General features: G+C 39.6%; 1 protein-coding gene across 1 annotated transcript; it reads right to left on the bottom strand.

Moving 5' to 3' along the window:
* Positions 1-462: 462 nt before the first annotated feature.
* On the bottom strand, positions 463-9,845 carry gpr146 (G protein-coupled receptor 146). Its single transcript, XM_023349600.1, has 2 exons — positions 9,559-9,845; positions 463-3,164 (listed from the first exon to the last, which is right to left on the bottom strand). Exon 2 carries the CDS (start codon positions 3,121-3,123, stop codon positions 2,122-2,124), a length of 1,002 nt encoding a protein of 333 aa, XP_023205368.1. The 5' UTR covers positions 3,124-3,164; positions 9,559-9,845; the 3' UTR covers positions 463-2,121.
* Between the last annotated feature and the right edge of the window lie 2,598 nt (positions 9,846-12,443).

The raw sequence follows: 12,443 nt of genomic DNA, 5'->3' as shown, positions 1-12,443 counted from the left end.
AGTGCCATTTTGGAAAATGTAAAATTCCCCTCCATATCCATTTGAAGTTAGCATTACCACTACAAGTCACTGTAAACTAACCATGAATGCAAGACTCTTGCAAGCACATACTGTGGCTCCAAAAGCAAATACACAGTTCAAATTGGGAATGCTTCTCACAGTCTGACTGAAGGTGCCACAGTAGACATATGCTGCCAAAATCAGGCCTATAAATGACTCATTTTATAGTTGGAGACAAAACATTCCCAGTAGACAAAATGTTTGAAAAAACATGGGCTGTGAATAAGACCAAGTTATAATCTGAACAAAAAACATTCTGATTATTGTTTATGTCACGTCATATTGAGAAGCTATCCAAATATCTTTGCATCAATAATCTTGAAGTGTTTATGATTTATAGTGTGGGAATGGAATCAACTAAGAGTTACCGAGTAAGTCTGCAAAGGCAAAAACAAACACTGCGCAATTGTAACCTTTTTATTTAGCATTTTATAAGAGCTCAATAATATATACTCTTTTAAATAAATGGCAGACAAAAAAACAAAAAAAAGCAAAGTAGCTTAAATGCATCTGAGCAGCATCCGACCCGCATAACAAACAGGTGTTCAATATGCAAGTTTTTCCAAATTTTCTACAGTTTTTTTTTCTCATGTGATCCAGAGTTTAAAATGTTTCAACTGGCCAAAACCTCCAAACTGCTTGTTTGGTTACAAGACTCTGCATGGACGTCACTGACCCTATGTGAAGTTCTGCACACAGAATACCCGCAGAAGTGAAAGACAACTCAGGAAAAAAAAAAAAAAATCAAGCGACTGGGTTGTCAAGCTCAGGTTAATGTGCTCAGTGGAGCTGCTTATGACTAACAGGTAATAATGTTTCAGCAGAGAAATAAGAGGTACGCCGGTTATGTTGAGCCCTGAATACAAGCTTCACTTCTATTTGTCAAGTGAGATTTTAAGGTGGTGAGGTGGTGTGAATAAAACTACAGTAGCGAATCTACTGAGGAGCTAAGCACATGTGAGAGTAAGCTCTCTGTGCCTGTGAAACTGAGTCAAAAAAAACGCGTCTTCATTCCAGTACTCATAGCTGCAGGGTGGATCTGCCACTGGTAAACAGATTCAACAAATTCTAGAAGAAAAAAAATGGTTCTTTCCCTTCAAAAATGTGCAGATTAGGTAATATTATGATCAATAATCCTGAACCGTAACATTAAACCAAACCAAGTCACCTTCTAATTCGGGTGGATTTTTGCTTACAGACGGCTATATTCATCGCTATAGCTATACTTTTGTATGAAGCACTAAGATACATAATTTAATAGAGATGCACCAATTAATTACTCAGAAATCAAAATAGTGTCTTGATTGGCAGATCAAGTACTAAAGAATCCATTTTTTCCTAAAACGTTAAATGCATTAAAATGGAGAACTCCAAATATTTTTGAAGCATGAATAAATTTTTATAATTTTTTATGTGTTTTTTCAGTTTAGTAAATAAGACAAAGAAAGGTTAGTAACATTGATTTTGAGCTATACCTCTAACAAACCACTTCCAGAACATTTGTTATCGGCCAAGAAAAGCCCAACTGGTGCATCTCTATTACTTAATTTCTGGGTTTCTAGCTTATTGGTTCAGCTTGTGTGAAAAAAAAGCTTTTATGCTATGAAAAATAAAAATAATTATGATTCACATGATGAAATGTAGGCAGTCGTGTATAAGCCAAACATCCACTATGGTATGCTGCTTGAAGACAGCTTTACAATTATACGTCGATGTTTGGTTTAAACTCTAACTTCACTGATACCAGATGATTGTACAAACTTTAACACCTTTAAACTACCAAAAGTCTCTTGTCTCTGACTAAAAAAAAAAAAAAAAGCAGCAAATGTTTTTTTTATTTCCGTGATTTGTTCCGTCACTGAAGAGAGAGAAGGATCAGATTAAGCTCTGAAAGGGGACAGGAAATTCCACAGTTAGCAATGACGCTCCACACACAGTCCAGATAGTTGAGGAAGCCCAGTCACACACTGGTTGTGCAGGGGTGGCGCAATGAGGAGAGGAGGGAGATAAGTGCTGGCTGGGCCAAGAGGTGGAAAAGGGGTAGCGGGAGTGGAGGGAGTTTCACGTCACCACTTGCTGCACTGCTGAGTGTTCATGAGGGCAGGACTGGTCCCTGCAATGAAGCCTCCTGAGCAGCCGCTGAAGCTTGCCGGAGAAGTTTTTGTTCATCTGTCTGTACATGAGAGGCATCGCAAAGCTGCTGGAGAACGCCAGCAGCTTTGACACGCACCTCATGAAGTTATAGGAAGGCAGGTAATGCCCGTTGCTGATGTACTCTGGCGCACCGGCGATCGTGTGCACCAGGAGGGTCATGTAGTACGGGGTCCACAGGACAAATTGCACACACACCGACGCCAGCAGCAGCCGGTGTATAGATGGATCCAAGCGAGCCGAGTCCTGATCCAGAGGAGTGGACTCCTTCCTGATGCGCAAAATGAGCACGAAAGCGTAAAGCACGGCCACGGCCGGAACGGCGTAGCCGATGAACATCATGATGGCGTCAGCCGCCTCCTTGTTCTGCATCTTGGAGCACTCGACCATCTTGGTGGAGATGTGGTTGCACACGTAGAAGAGCAGCGAGGAGAAGCTGGTCAACACAGCGCCGCCCCAAATGAAGCCGCACACGTGCTTGGTGTTGTAAACGCTGGACATGTATGTCCGCGGCAGCGCCCGCTCTATGTAGTAGTCCAGGCTGAGCAGCGTGGTGGAGTACATGATGACCAGGGACGAGATGTTGAAGAGAATGAGCAGAGTGATGTGGACCTCGTCGTTGTACTCCCACGCGTGCCAGCGAGTGAACGTGGAGCTGAGGAGCTCCACGGGCGCCACCAGGTTGAGCACGAGTCCCGCGATGGCCATGTTGACAAAGTAGACATCCGGCATGGTCATGGAGACCTTGTTGGAGAGGTTCACCACAACCAGCAGGATATTATAGCACAGCCCCAAGGGGAAGCAGACCAGGAGGTAGACGAGGGAAAGGATCGACAGGATGAGGCCCAAATCCTGGGAGAGCTGGAAGTCCACGATGGCGTCAGTCTCATTGTAAAGCATGCTGATCCACATCGCTGGGCTCCAACGCTGGCAAAGCTCCCTCAACAGATCCACTGTAACAGAGACACAAGTTAGCTTATGACAGTCACAACTCGAGGACAACATTTAACAATGTTGCATTCATTCGACTGTTAACTCTTTGTTTTGCCTCAGTCATTTTTCTCTCCATACAAGCTATATCAGGTCTGGCATTCCGTTTGGCCAAGAGCATCGGCTGAGATAATGCTGCCATCAAAGAAACGTTCTACCTCTCCTGCTATTAGCTTTCAACATTCATGAACAGCAAAAATAATCATACACCAGATCCTCAACCGACCCCCAGTCGGTCGTGACTGATGGTCGCTTGTACTGAGCAAGGTTCTGCTGGAGGTTTCTTCCTGCTAAAGGGGAGGATTTCCTCTCCAGTGTCGCTAAATGCATGCCCAGTATGAGGCATTGCTGTAAAGTCAACGACAGTGCATACGTTTGTCGATCTGTGCTCGTCCAGAAGGAGTGAATATTGCAAGTCAGTGACTCGACTTGCAATATTCAAGTAATTAATTGGCCATACTGTACTGTTTGATGACTAGGATCAATTGGAACATATGTAGGATTGAACGTAAATTATTTTCCTGTACCTTAAGACGATGTTTGCTGTGAAACTAAATTGAATTTATAAGCGAAAAGATACACAGAATGTAGCTAAGAGCTCAAGTTTTGTATTACGATGTATTCATAAGAACAAACACATTGTTCTGTTTAGTAAAACATACAGTCTGCTTTTTTTACCACTTAATGAGCAGATTTCAGCTCGCTCTGTTATTGCATTCTGTGCTGGCCAGAGGACCAGACACGGCCTTGACACAAAAGCACGTCAGCAGTGAGTTGGCTATTGTGCTCAGGGTAACACTGTTAATTTCACTTCACTGCATCTGACTGGCTGAATACAAACGCCTCACAATATGTTTGCAGTTCAGCCTCCAAACCCACACCATTTCACCCTTACTGGGCAGAGCAAAAAAAGCCCTTGCTCTGATGGCAGAACACAAAACTGTATTTGTCTGACACCATGGCGAGCTTTTCCTGTCCTCCTCCGACTCTGAGTTTCCTTGTCACATGTAGGAATGGCCTTGCAAATGTTTCAGGAGGTCAAGGAGAACTGAGGTAAAAAGAAGAACACTTTACATATAGATTTGTTGCTGCTGCTGCTCTCAAAGCTGAGCGCACTAATCTTCGATGTTCAGGTTCCTGCCAAGTTCAACCGGCTGGGAGTGTGTTGATGGCTGGATTTATAACAAGTGAAATGTGAGGCAGGCTAAGTCGAAGGGTCAGTGGACGAAAGAATTTTAGGCTTGGGTTCAGGGAAAGGTTAAAAACAAACTAAAGAAAAAAGGAATGCACACGTCAGACTGGGCTGCAGATCGGCAAAAAGCAATCATAATCCAGCCGGGTGATATTAAATAAATTTGTTAACAAGGTTAGGTCAAGGAAATTGAGATTTTGCATTTCATAGAGAGCTATTACAAGACATTGTTATCATCTCAATTTCATTTCCATTGGTTTAAATATGTTCACCTTCCTTCAAAAAAAAAAAAAAAATTTAAAAAGCAGAATGTTTCTGAAATCGTGTTTTACAATAAAAATATGGGCAGTAACTTAGACAGATTTTTCATGAAACCTCTCCCTGGCACTAAGAGCAGCGAATGGCGTTTTGTTTTTAGGGCGATGAGTAACTATGCCAGTAAAAGGAAAACATTCTTCCGTTCACTTACATAACACCACTACAGAGGGGCCGTTTTTGGCCTTCAGCCTCAGACACACATGCACACGCCGGCCTACTCTCTGCTCTGCTCTGTAATGAGCCTATGGAGGAGGCTAGAGCTCAGAGCTAAACTAGAGCCAGATTGGGGGGGTGAGTGTAGAGTTACTCCTTACAAAAAAGAGAACCTTGTCACAGAAGCACTGGGCAGCCCTTTTGTAAACAGCAGCTAGGTGACTCATTGACTAAAACAGACACTGATAATAGTTCACATTTAGCAATGATCCAGGACCATTGATTACCTGCTATACCTTGAACATGTTTTATATTATCTCTGCCTCCTTCACCCCCTTCCATAACCTTTAATTACTTCAGGAGAAAATGACTTTAGGGGAAGTTGGTGCTTATTAAAGAGGGCCTGCTGCACCACAGCTTGCTGTCCTTATTCATTAGCACCTGCTTTATGCGGACATTTATGCCCCCCGCATCCCTTTCATTAACACATTAGCTCCCTTGAAACTGCTAATGATTATCTTTAAAAAGCTGCCTTTTTTTGGGGCCCGACAGAAACTTCACCATTAGTACTGAATTCTCTTAGCTAAACATCACAAGCGAGAAAATAAGCTTCCTGTTTTCCAGGAAACATACAGCACACAGTATGTAAAACAATTGCCTTATTATCTCTCACTAGTCTGAAGGCACTGTGCACACACAGAGAGGACGATATGTCCTATGTAGCTTGTGGAAGAAAGTTGGTCAAGGTTCTTTTCTCTAGTAAGGCAAGAAAAATGTAAAAAAAATAAATAAATCCAAATCGGAAGGAGCCCAGGATATGTTGTTTATGAGGCAATGTCACAACCAGACACAAACATCGAGGAGGAAATGGAAAAGCAACGGCTAAAGCAGTGGATGTCAACAAATGTTCTGCAGAAATTATTGCTGCTAATGTTCGGTGTCATGGCAGTTTATTTTGTTGGTTAACTACAAAAAACAAATATAATAAATAAATGACATCAGGAGGAGGTTTATTTATTTATTATTTATGCTGCTTAACAACCGTAACTAAGATCCGATGATATATTTTTGAATAATTTAGCCACAATGTTTTTTCATGAATAGTTTTAATTAGATATACTGCTTCAGACACAAAATGGGAATCCCATTGTACTACCATTTTGCACTTAGTCAAAGGCAAAATGGGAGTACAAGTACATGCTTCTACCTCATGTACTTAAAATATGGCATGAGTGTATTTTTTATTATAGTTAAATGTCTTCAGGAATTTTGGTGACTAAAAGCCTAAAACTCCCCTTCAATAATCCAAGAAAACGAGTGGATGGATGATACTGTTTGAAATCTTTATATTACACTCACTTCCCATATGCATTCTGGTTCTGATCAAAATTTTTTTGCCAGATTATAAAATATCACAGATGATCTTTGATCAAACAAGACTAGACTATTAGCTTATTATAGAAATTGCTGTGAAAGTGGTTATAAATATGCTGGTACAAATTAACTCATGATCCTTGAGTTAATTTGAGTTAATATGAATTATGTGAAAATGTCCCATATGAAAGTACCAAACTGGTCGAAAAAGGGGTGAAATGACCAGCAGCCAATGGTTTGACACCAATTTGATGCCATCATTTTGAGCCATAAGTTACTTTGCCTGAGTCGAAGCATCTCTCCCACTTTGTACCTCTACTTCATACCGAAACATTGTCATTGCGTCCTTTTGTACCTCAGGTAAAATTTTAGGTGGCAGAAGACACAATTTTGTTTAAGAGAAATTTTGTCTGAAGCGACCAAAATGGAAAAGATGAGATTGCCAAATGACCAGTGCCCATCACAAGTTTTGTCCATAGTTGCCTTAATTGTAACATTTCAAAGGCTACAGCAGCAGAAGCCACTACTGTCTTCACAAAAATAAACCGAGGCTACAATTCACAAAGGCTTAACAAATTTGGAAAAGAATAGATTGGAAAAAAACTTTGCTTCGTCCAAGGAGTCTCAAGTTAAGTTAAATTTGGCCTAAACAAAGCCAAATTTGTTAACAATCCTGCCTTTTGTTAACAATTCAGGCAGTTGTTGGTGGTGTAGTGGTCTGGGGGATATTTTGTTGGTAAACTCTGGGCTCTTTAGAACAGAGCATCCTTTAAAATTCTCAGGCAATTCACCCGAGTTGTGTAACTAACCATCACCATCCCTTTAATGACCACAGTGTACTAATCTTCTGATTGATTTTTCAAGCAGCATTTTATGGTAAACAACCATATAAAATAATCAAACAGAGCACCTTTGAAATGAGGTATAGCGGCAGATTTGCTTCATGAATGTGAATCAAGGTAGATTGTATGAAATCTCTCTTATTTGATTTCAAGAATACATCAACAAAGTCAGGACAAACGATCTTACATTCCATTATAAGTGCATGTAGAACACAGTTTTGTGGCCAATCTGCAAGATAGATCAGACAAAATGGAAACGAAAATTAAAAACTGCATAATTTTATAGGCAATTTGAAATAGTTCAATAGAGGCTTCCTGGTCTGACTTTTTTAAATATCTTCTTTCCAAGCTATATCTACCAGGGTGTTGTCACAGCCATTGCACTTCAGCTATGCACATTTTGCCAGCAGCCCATGGTAATGAGAGCTCTAGTTTTCCACTCAGCTGGGGGGAAAACAAGCGAGGTGCAAGTTCACGCTGTATGAACAGTGTCTGCTTTAATTTGGTGTCATGAGAATCCTTCCTATCCAAGCCTATTCTGGAGTCTGGAGCTGGGGGTGATGTTTCTGGGGTTGAGGAAAGGCCACGGAGACAAGATGAACCACAACAAGCACTAGATTCAGATGCTGTCACAACAAAAATACAGACTTTTCAACCATATTTCTATAACTAATGGCATATGCACATTTTGTTTCATTGTGAATACATATTTTAAATAACCTTTCATGCTGTTGAATTAAATTAGTATTTTTTCAAAGTAGTATTACTATACAGCTTACTATATTGGACAATATGTGTACATCTGAGTCTTTTACTTGATGTTTCCAGCATTAAAACAACCCAAAATAAAGCCCAATAGGCATATGCTGAGAAGTTTCCATCCAACCCAATTCATACATGAATCTGACTTGGATTAGCTTCATCTCAACATTGCAAACAAATCCATGTCAAAATTATTTAAACTAAATACTCCCAGAGGGGAAGGCCGTGTTTCAGCATGCACCGGACCCACCAAAACAAGATCAGTGACGCCCGCGTGCCTGACGTCTCGGCATTCTGAAGTCAGAACCTGGCAAGCTGATGAGAGCAGTGTGACATACTCAGCCCGCACCCCTCGTATATGCTTACAGGAACTTGCAGCCTATTCACAGAAAGTGCTGGATGACATCACGTGATTTCCTACATGCGCCTGCAGAAAAGCAGTAAAAGCAGCAAAGCCCCAAACAGCCAGATAATAAGATAACATGACCTGCTGTTAGAGACAGTAAGAAACTATGAATATGTGACTTGAAAGAAGAGCTCAAGACTTCTTCATCTAATTCACCACTTAGCAATAGACTTAAAGCTATTGATATTCATCAATCATTAACTTGCCAGTTAGTTCACACCTACTAAAAAGCTGAACTAGAGCAAGTCATTGTTTCGTTTCTATCCCGCACAGAGTGCTGAGCAGCATCAGGCTGTAATTTGCAGAAGGAAAGTTTGCCTTATCAGGAACTAATTGCTTCTGGTCAGAAACAGATAACAATCCGCCTCCCCGGTGTGCTTTCTGGCAATGTGTTTGACAGTGACAGGCATCAGCGGAGTGAGAGTTCAATGGTCAGCACAAAGCAGGCTTACTGCCTCTAAATTGGGCCCCTTACACGCCTATGTCCCATTTGGTCAAGTGCATGAAATTGACAAGTGCAAAGCCTTATTCTTAAGGACAATTTAATTTAATTCAGAACAAGCTGTATTCTAATATTAACACTCAAACTGAAAATAATCCAATACTGTAAACCTTATTATCATTCAGTTCATGCCTTATTTATTTTTTTCTTAATTACAATCTGAAAACCAAAACTTAGCCGACTATTAATTATGTATCATTAAGCAAATGTTGTTATGGCTTTGTTAAAGTTCACTTATTAATTAAGGGTTACCATACCATTTAAAAAATTTGAAAGAGGAAAAAACTTTTCTTCATTTTGATTCAGAGATATAGAAGATACACTGGTATCTCAAGGCTGTTTTCATTTTATGGCCCTCTACAAACTGCTTATGGGTAACTGAACATACTATGACATTTAGGTATATGCCATTTGAACAAGAGATGGTGTTATATTGACATAAACAACATCTCCATTGGTAGTGGAGGAGTGTTTTACCGCACTTGAGACCTAACCTCCAAGGAAACATCCCCAGGTGTTGTTTTCTGAATGCAAACGCGTCGTTTAAACTGCGAAGTCTCTACAAATAAACTAACCTAAAATAATTTTGGCGTAAAACAAGTTACCACCCTATATTACGCTAATTAAATAAGCAGATGGCTGTCACTAGTTTACCTTTATCGTCCCATCTAGATGCAGACATTACTAAAGCGGTTTCCCCCCCATGTCTACCATTTATTCGCGGGTTAAATTCACTTTAACTTACTTTAAGAAGAAACATTTATCAGATTCTTTCTGTATTAAACGACAGAAAAAGAGGATAACTTACCACGAGCATATGGGTTTGGATCGGTGACAAACCTAGGGAGGCATTGGATTCGGATGTAGCATTTCCACTGGCATTTCTCAGTTGCTTCATTTGAAAACAAACGGACGTATTAAAAGTATCCCCTTGTCCTCCGCGATAATATAAAGGGGGACTTCAAGGGCGAGCAAGAGCTGCTTCACCCGGTTTTCGATAAGTCCCCCGTCATTTATCAACTTTTTGTACGAGGCTTTCGGTCAAAAAAGGGGGCCGACCGTTAGAGACTTTACTACGGCTGTTGAGTTGCTGCTGCTGCTGAGTCCTACAGTGTATACACACACACAGACCCCTCCCCCCACTGTCTGCTCCCGTCGCTCTCTGACGCCGCTGCTCAGCGGCTGTTCTCTACTCTGATTGGACAGAGCGCACAGGGGGCGGGGTTTGAGTGAACACACGAGTGCACATACAAATTTGAAACATCTTTAAGAATGGACACTACACAATAAACAAAGAAGTACAGTGTTTCATAAACAATTAGCACAGCAGTTGGTAAGTTATACCGCCACTTTGGCTCGTAGATTATAGACCATATTTTATGTTATGTATTTATAGAGAAAATTACTTGTCAAGCACATCAGTTGTCAGAGATATTGTGTAGGCCTTTCATTGCAAAAGTATGGCAGAGAATCCATGTTTTGTGCACATAGAAATCTAGTGGTGTACTGTAATTTTGTTCATGTCTGCCTTACGGGTAGTGGATCATTTTTAAAGTGGGGTTCTACAGAAAGGCTCCTAGAAGTTATTTACTTCTTGGTTGTCCTGTAACAAATCAAAATTGCAAAAATGTTTAATCTCATTTCTTAACCTTTGGTTTAAATTAATAATGCAAAAACTATATTTCCCCTAAGAATCAAGAATCACACTTTAGATATACATGTTGACTTGGAATACTAATTTTACCCAGAATTAATATTTTCTCAAGGTTTATGCAAATTCTAATTTATGAACCTTTATAAACTTATGTTCAAGGCAGTTGCATGCCTTCTCATTAGCCAAGTGTTGTAAAAAACTGAAAATAATAATAATAAAAAAAGTCAATTTTATTTTGTTGATATTTACCCCTCCATCCTTTTCTGTTACAGAGTCACTCTAACCAAAAATGCTTTACCTATTACACAGTGCTTCTCAGGGATCCTAATTTTGTTTTGTTGCTACTTCTACTGGCTTGAACAGGCAGCCTGTTGAGTAGTTTGAACACTGCTGCCACTTAGTGACCGGAGGCTTGTTTATCAGCTAACATGAATAAAGACTATTATAAAGTCCTGCTTCTCAAGCTCCCCCTGACACTTCGCCACAACCCTCTGGGGAAGCGGCCCCACTATTTGAGTGTTGCCTTAGCAACAGCAGCATTACATGAAAGTAATGATGGGTTTCTGGTTTAAGGGTTGATTAAAAAAAGGCTTGCATAAATCGGCATGATATTTTGGTCTTGGCCCCTTTTTATAACCTTTGATTCTGATTTTTACCTTGGATGTCCAATTCAAAACTGTGGTTTGTTCCTGTTTTTATCATCTGACAAATACTCAGCTTCACTGTCTCACTGGAAATAATTATGCATGCTTTGGTTTAATCGCATTTTAATTATTACAATGCACTACACGCATATTTTAGCAAAACCTCCCTCAAATGGTTGCAAGTTGTTCAAAACTTTGCTGCCAGGCCTCAGACAAAAATCCCACATGACTCTAATCATAATGCAACTACACCGGCTTCTGGTTTATTTTAGAGTGCAGATTGGAGCAGTATTTTTATAGCATAAGCTTATAAGATTGTTTCTCAAAGTTGATTTTAATTAGTTTTTTCCTTCTTGTGTCAATGAACCCAAAAGACCAACAGAAGTATTAGTTAAAGTACATCAACATTGCTTTGAATTTATTGTATTGTGCTAGAAAAGGAGAAAATACTGTTTTCTTTAGATAATTGTTTACTAAAAAAGAAAAGTGGCTGCAAACAAACATGTGATTTGTTTAACAAATGAGCTTATAAGAGCACTGCCATGCTGTATTAATGTCTTCTTTGAAAGAATGAAAATTGATTCTTAGGGGAAATATAGTTTTTGCATTATTAATTTAAACCAAAGGTTAAGCTTCTGGAGAAATAAATATCTATCTCACACCTGGAATGGTTCCAAAACAAAGTGCTATTTTGTTTAACCCAAGCAAACCAAGTCTTCACTTTCTCAAAGTTATGAAAAATATTGTGTTGTGTTTAATTACTCATAAGCGGAGTAAGGTTTTCTACTCCTCTACTTAACGGTTTAATGAAAATAACTACAATTTTTTAAATAGTCTATTAAAATGATGAAACACGTATAGGTGCTGCTTTGTTAAATGAATCCATTAACACAGAAGAAGTAAAGCTTAAGGATTATGATGTAAATTCTTTGCTGCAGCAGCACCTCAAACAAACCTGACATAGAAAACCATGTTGCACGGCAAGTTGGTTTTCGTCATGCCTTTCTCCTCCTAACAGAAGTTAATTACACCATAGACTACCCTGATGAAAGATGACATACCCAGCTGAAAATCCCCTTGTTTGTGTTGCTATAGATACCAAAAGTTTACGATCGACAATGGAAATCATAAAAATGTATCATACTTACATAGTTCAGAGCTATAAAAAAGTAGAGAAACACCTCATCTTTTTTATTGCTCCTAATGAGTTATATGTAATAAGTACATGCTCTGTTAAAATTTATCGCAGGTGCAACTAAAAGCCCTAAAATAATTTGATCTCTGGGCGTAACCAGGTGGCCTGCTAAAAGTGATATGAACTTTTTTTGACATGAGGTCTTAATTACTACCTCTATCTATCTATTGGATTGAAATCCAGGTTATACATGTTTGTCC

The sequence above is a fragment of the Xiphophorus maculatus genome, chromosome 16 (assembly GCF_002775205.1).
Source record: "Xiphophorus maculatus strain JP 163 A chromosome 16, X_maculatus-5.0-male, whole genome shotgun sequence".
In the NCBI taxonomy this organism is placed as follows: Eukaryota; Metazoa; Chordata; class Actinopteri; order Cyprinodontiformes; family Poeciliidae; genus Xiphophorus; species Xiphophorus maculatus.
This window is presented reverse-complemented; position numbering and strand designations above follow the sequence as displayed.

Excerpts from the sequence above, each read along its gene's own strand:
- gpr146 (XM_023349600.1), bottom strand. The coding sequence starts at position 3,123 with ATGTGGATCAGCATGCTTTACAATGAGACTGACGCCATCGTGGACTTC.